The sequence below is a fragment of the Drosophila virilis genome, chromosome 2 (assembly GCF_030788295.1).
Source record: "Drosophila virilis strain 15010-1051.87 chromosome 2, Dvir_AGI_RSII-ME, whole genome shotgun sequence".
In the NCBI taxonomy this organism is placed as follows: domain Eukaryota; kingdom Metazoa; phylum Arthropoda; class Insecta; order Diptera; family Drosophilidae; genus Drosophila; species Drosophila virilis.
The window spans coordinates 15,240,047-15,246,046 of record NC_091544.1 but is presented as its reverse complement, the minus strand read 5'-3'; the positions used below and the strand labels follow the sequence as shown (position 1 = coordinate 15,246,046).

The following is a 6,000-nucleotide window of genomic DNA, read 5'->3' as shown; positions in this document are numbered from 1 at the left end:
ATAGTTGAGTGTGATATTTGCTTCCATTTTCATGACAACGATATATACAGATTTTAAGACAAAATACACCAAAAATCTTTTGAAGGCTCTCGCATAATATACATGGAGTGGGAATATTTCACTTTTTGAACCCCTTCCCCACTTACCGTGTGTGTGGGGTAAAGGTAACATGTGTTTGTAAGCATATGGATTTGTATGTATAGAAGGAGTGTGTGTAACGGTCGCTTAACACTGGGGTAAGGGTATCTCCTGGAGTGCTCTTTCGACTAGTGAGCTCTGACTTAACATCGTTTTTTTTTAGCATACCCTAACAAAAAAAGGAAGGGGTCACCTCGAAGGTTTCTGCACTTAATCATATATAATTTTCTTAAAGACTAAGTTTAAGCAATCAAAAAGTCATATATATAAATATCCGGCACTTTTGAATTGGCAAATATATACATAACTTATATTATATTGAAATCAAAAATAAACGATTCACGACAACTCGAACTAACATGAAAGTTTCAGGAATATCCAAAAAATTATAATTGAAATGTATTAATAATAAATATTTAAATATTTAAGAATTACAATTATTATTAAATGACTAGCCTTAAAGCAATAAATAATAATAATCATAATATTAAATATAATAAAACAATTATATATGTATGAGAGAAAAATAAGAAGAATTTAATTGCTGAAATGTGTTTCGCGCCCATCCCCTATACAAATAATTTGTGTGGATGTCTCCTGTTTTTCTTAATTTTTTTTAATCGTTACGCTTTTGAGATGATAAGCGTGTGCTAAATATATATACAAATAGTATTTGCTATAAAAGCTGCAGATTAATCTAAAAATTCGCGAATGGCCGTTCAGTCTTCGAAGCACAATGATCAAGTCTGGATCTGTTCTAATCGCATTTGTGCTCTGCCTGTTGGCGGGCGACGCTAATAGCTCATTATCAGGTAAGCTATATATACAAATACATATATATAGACTTATGTTTTAATTGAAACAACCCACCGAATTAGTTACCTGCAATGGCAATCCACAGCAGGCTTACCAGAAGATTAACTCGAAGTACTACTTTATATGGCACACAAAGGTTTCCTGGTTTAATGCAGCACACGTATGCCGGCGATTGGGCGGAGATCTGGTTCTTATCGAATCAGAAGAGGAGATGACGTCTGTTTCCAATTTTCTACTGAGCCAGGGCTATGACGGCTCCGCTTGGTTTTGGACATCGGGCAACGATATTACGCAAAATCGTCGTTTTCAATCAATAACAAACGGAATGCCATTGTCCTATACCAAATGGTCACATGGCGAGCCTGATAATGCAGGTGGAAATGAGCATTGTGTGCATTTGTGGTTACGTGATGGCTCCTTCAAAATGAACGACTGGATATGTAATGAAAGGGCTCAAGTCTTATGTCAAAACCAAAATCACACACGTTGCTGGGAGGCTTATAATTAAGACTGTCTGGTTTGGTTTTTTATCTCAATTAAATTTGTGCAAATAACCTTATTTTGGCATTTTTGAGAATTTTCAATTTAATTAATGGACGCAACATTTTAGTACATAGTATAAAAGGTCGAACCACAATTGTTATCAAAACGGCAAATACAAAGTTCATTTTGAGTTTTTTTTTTGGCAATGTCCAAATAACAATTCGCATATAACAACATTTAAATTTGACTATTTTGAGTTATAAAAATGTATGTTCATAAGAAACTACCAGTTTGAGAAGTTCCAATATAACGTTTTTTCTAGATATTCCAAGCTGTTGTTACACTATTCGTTTGAGGCTGGTCTTAATCTTATTCAAAAATCATAATAAGCTTTTGATGACGTCTATTTATACCCTGTATTTGTATTTGTGCAAAATCCAAATGTATGTAACAGGCAGAAGGAAACATCTCCGACCCCATAAAGTATATATATTCTTGATCAGCACCAATAGCCGAGTCGATCTAGCCATGTCCGTCTGGCTGTCTGTCCGTCTGTCGGTCTGTAAGTCTGTCCATATGTATGAACGCAAGGATCTCAGAACATATAAGAGCTAGAGAAATTTTAGATGCAGTTGCTTCTAGTGCCCGCGCAGATCAAGTTTCCTTCCGATAATCGATAACTTACTCCGTTTCCAAGCAATCGATAAAAGTCGATATCGATATCCTGTTTTTTTGGGAAATTTTGTTAAATAATAAAAGCTAGAGTCACCAAACTTCACATATAGCTTCTAAAATAGAATATATATATGCATTTGATGTTGAAGGAAGAGGGTTCAGGGTATCCCCTAGTCAGAAGCTCCCGACTAAAACCTCTTGTTTTAAGAATGGGGTAAATAAATTTTTATCTATATACATGTCCGAAAACTGTTGCAGTTGGATGCCTATGCCTAAGATCGAACCAAGATCACACTCTTTCCCCTCTAAAAAATCACAAATCACAAAAAATCACAGTTTGAAAGCAACTGCTATACAGACACAGATTCATTAAGCCACTCATACAGAAGATGCCTAACGACTAACTTAAGCAGTCAAACACTGTGAACAGGTTATAGAGCAGTTGGGAACACCCGATGAAAGTTTGCTTTGATTTTTTTCTTAATATGATTATCTAAGCATGTGTTGATTTTTCCTGCCCAGCGTTCGCGGCGCTTTTCCAACTGTCAACGGCGCACAGCCGTCGAATGATTCGCAGATTCAGTTTGACAGACGATCCGGTTTTTCATTAATGAACATGAGCGAGACTGTGGAGGAACACACGCACCGAACGCGACAAACACGACACAACACGGCTATGGTCATTTGATTTATGGCATGGGCCTAGTTAAAGGGTAGACACTGAGAGATATTCGGCAGTACGTTTGAGTCAGTCAGTTGGCCAGTTGGCCAGGCTCCAGGGCACCCTAATGAAGATAATTTATTATGCGATGCCGTTTAATTAAAATCAGATAACCAGAGATCGTTCGCTGGCCCTCAACTCCTTCAAGCTGCATGCATACATATACGAACGTATATCCATTGGGCTGCCCGGCTCCAAGCGTTCCGGCAACTGGCATTGTCAGCTCCTCAGCCGCCGCCGCCGCAGCTGCCGCAGCATTCCCAGACTCTGTCTGAAGCTCTGAGGAAATGCTCTGACGTTTGGTAGTTGTTGCTGCCACTGTTATCATACCCTATGTCCATTGAAAAAGGGGTACCATGTTTTGTTGGTTGGCCTATTCTTGCTCAGCATATGTCCTTCTGCATGTCAAATCTCAAGATCGATATTTATCTGTATTATAGCTTACATACAATTTGTAATATATATGTACTTCCGTAAGCAGAACGGGTCTATCATTCATCAATCAGTAAAATAATATCAATAAATATATAAAATAATCGACTTTATCGATAGTTTCTCCCATTTCTAAAATACCGATATGTATCGATTCTCATAAGACCAAGATAATATGAAAAGAATCATTTTTTAATCTAGAGGCCCCATTTAGGACATGAAAAATTCATAAAGTTCAGACCATAAGCACGAATGCTACTCAGGGATGCATTCATCACACTGTGTGGCAAGGGGAAGAAGAGACATAGCCGCTGCATGCCTACTTAAGTGCGTTAGAATTTGAGATAATAAAGTGTTATTTATACACATACAGATGGTATATTAAATATAAAGTTTTACAAAGGCAGCTCCTCTTAAGGTTTAAGGGTCACTTTAAGGGTATCGCCAAGTCGTGCACTCCCGACTAGAGCACTCTTGCTTGTTGTTGTTGTTGTTATTGTTAATTTCCCAGGCGCAGGCCAACAAGATTTCGCGTTAAGTTCAACAACTAAAAGCAACAAAGTTGTAGCCGGTCAACGTCGTCGTCGTCGTCGTCAAACGTCGCCGGTGGCAGCTGCGACTGCCCCTCAGTTTCGATTGCCATACATGATTGGGCATTGGTTCTTTATCAGGATCTTGTTTAGGCCATCTCGGTGCTTTGTTGCCGTTCGAGTTGGACTTTTAGTTCGCCCCTTTATTGTGGTTGCGGCCTTCATTATCAATCCTATGCAAATGATTTTTAATTGTCTGACCGGCTTGTTAAGGCCGCTGGAAATCTCTATTTAAACGCTTGTCGAAACGGCTAAATGACTACTTAAGTGTCTGGGACCACACAGCAAGCAGAGGCATGACTCAGGACGTGGCCAAAATGCTGTCGGCCATGGCCAATACGCAACGAACGGATCGTAAATATTAATTGAACGTAGCGAAAATTGGTATGCGCCCATTTTTGGCACTTTCGCGCATTTGCATAGCCAAAATGTTTTGAGAGGGGGCGGTAGCCGGGGTTTTGCGCTCACGAAAATCTACATTTCACTTTACTAAGTAGGCGGAGCATAGACGAATGTCTAGCGGCCATTTAAGAGCGACTGAAGCTTCAGTTTAAGAGCAGCATTTGCTCTTTGGCCAAAACCAAGCAATGCCTCTTGTAGACGGCGAAAGAGAGAGAAGACCTCTCTCTCTCTCTCTCTCTCTGTCTCTGTCCATTATTAAATTCGCTTAGCAATGCAGCTCAGAAATCAATCACAGGTGCAGCTCTGCGGCACAGTTTGAGAGCCGCTGGAAATGCTAAAAGCAAGTTTCCTTGCGTGGTCGCCGTATCATAAATCAAGCCGGCAAAGAGTGTGAAATTTTTACCAGCCAACTTTATGTGTGTCGTGCGCATTTTTAGCCATTTATGACTTAATTTCAATTACACATATTTGGCCAAATTATTTGCTGACACTTTGGGGGCAATTAAAATGGCAACACGTGCAACCCAACACGGCCAAAGATGCGAACGGCTTTTAATTAAAAAACCTTACCACAAAAGTCGCCCAGCTGCATTTGGCAAGGCCTTTAAAAAGCATCTATCATATTGACAGCGACAGCAGGAACTAAAGATATTATTTTACTAATTTTATAATGCAAATCCGGTTCGAAACAGGATTGCCAATAAGATTTTTATCATTAACAAACCCAATTAGTAGCCAAAAAAAAAAGGAATAACTGAAACTGAACCCGATGAACTATGATATCAGCGGATATGACTGATCCTAGGATATGAGGAGAAGATAGGCCATTTTCCGAAACATCTTCGAGAACGATCTCGGAAATTTTTAAGGGCAAGATCGGTCAAACAAAAGGTACGTCTGTTAAGCAATTTTTTGAAAGATATTTTCCAGACGAAAAATTACATTTTTTTTTGCTAAGATATCTTGACCGGAAAACTATATTATATTGGATCGGATAGAAGTCTACAAAGGTATTTATTTTTGGCGTGCAAAAGAAGCTTTTTACTCTGATTATTTAAATTGGAAAATGTGAGCTGTGAAAATTCCTAGTTCCCAAATCTAGGGGCGAAGCGTTTGCTTGAAATGGTAGTTGATTTAAATTAAAGATCACTAAGACTTGAAAATTTATGAAGTCTATCAATCAACTCTCTATTAACAAAGTCTTTTTACTACTTTGAAAGTTTGATTTGCTATTAGTAGAAAATGCCTTTGTTATACTTTATATTACATCTATCTAGTGTCTTATGTAATCCAATAAATGGGCAACAATTTCAATTTGTCAAATTGCAATTGTTTTGGCCACATGAGTTCTGCTGTGCCCGCGGCGCACCTTGCGGCTCGGAGCCGTCCACAGTTGACGGCAAGGTGCAGCAGAGAACGGCTCCAGTTTCGGTGGACAACGCCCCAGAGCCCTCAGCTAACCCAGCAAACGGTGGCATCGACTTTAGAAAGTCAGCTCCAAAAAAAAAAAAGCTTAAATCGCTGCGCTTAAAACGGTAAAGCCAAAGCCTTTTCCTTTTGCCAGCAACAGGAGCGGAAAAGCAAAGACGTAAAAGCGGAGCCGACATCGAAAGCCTATATAGTATATATGCACGTATATAACTCATTGCAGACATTTGGCCTTTTATTAATTGTTTGACGGCGCCCGTGCCCATGAAGCTGCTACTCTCCCAGAACCCCCCAACAAAGCCCCCCACCACCACC

General features: G+C 39.2%; 1 protein-coding gene across 1 annotated transcript; it reads left to right on the top strand.

The window, feature by feature from the left end:
- Positions 1-842: 842 nt before the first annotated feature.
- LOC6630621 (C-type lectin 37Db) lies at positions 843-1,513 on the top strand. Its single transcript, XM_002053714.3, has 2 exons — positions 843-950; positions 1,017-1,513. The coding sequence occupies exons 1-2, from the start codon at positions 875-877 to the stop codon at positions 1,460-1,462; spliced, it is 522 nt and encodes a 173-aa protein (XP_002053750.1). The 5' UTR covers positions 843-874; the 3' UTR covers positions 1,463-1,513.
- Positions 1,514-6,000: the final 4,487 nt, after the last annotated feature.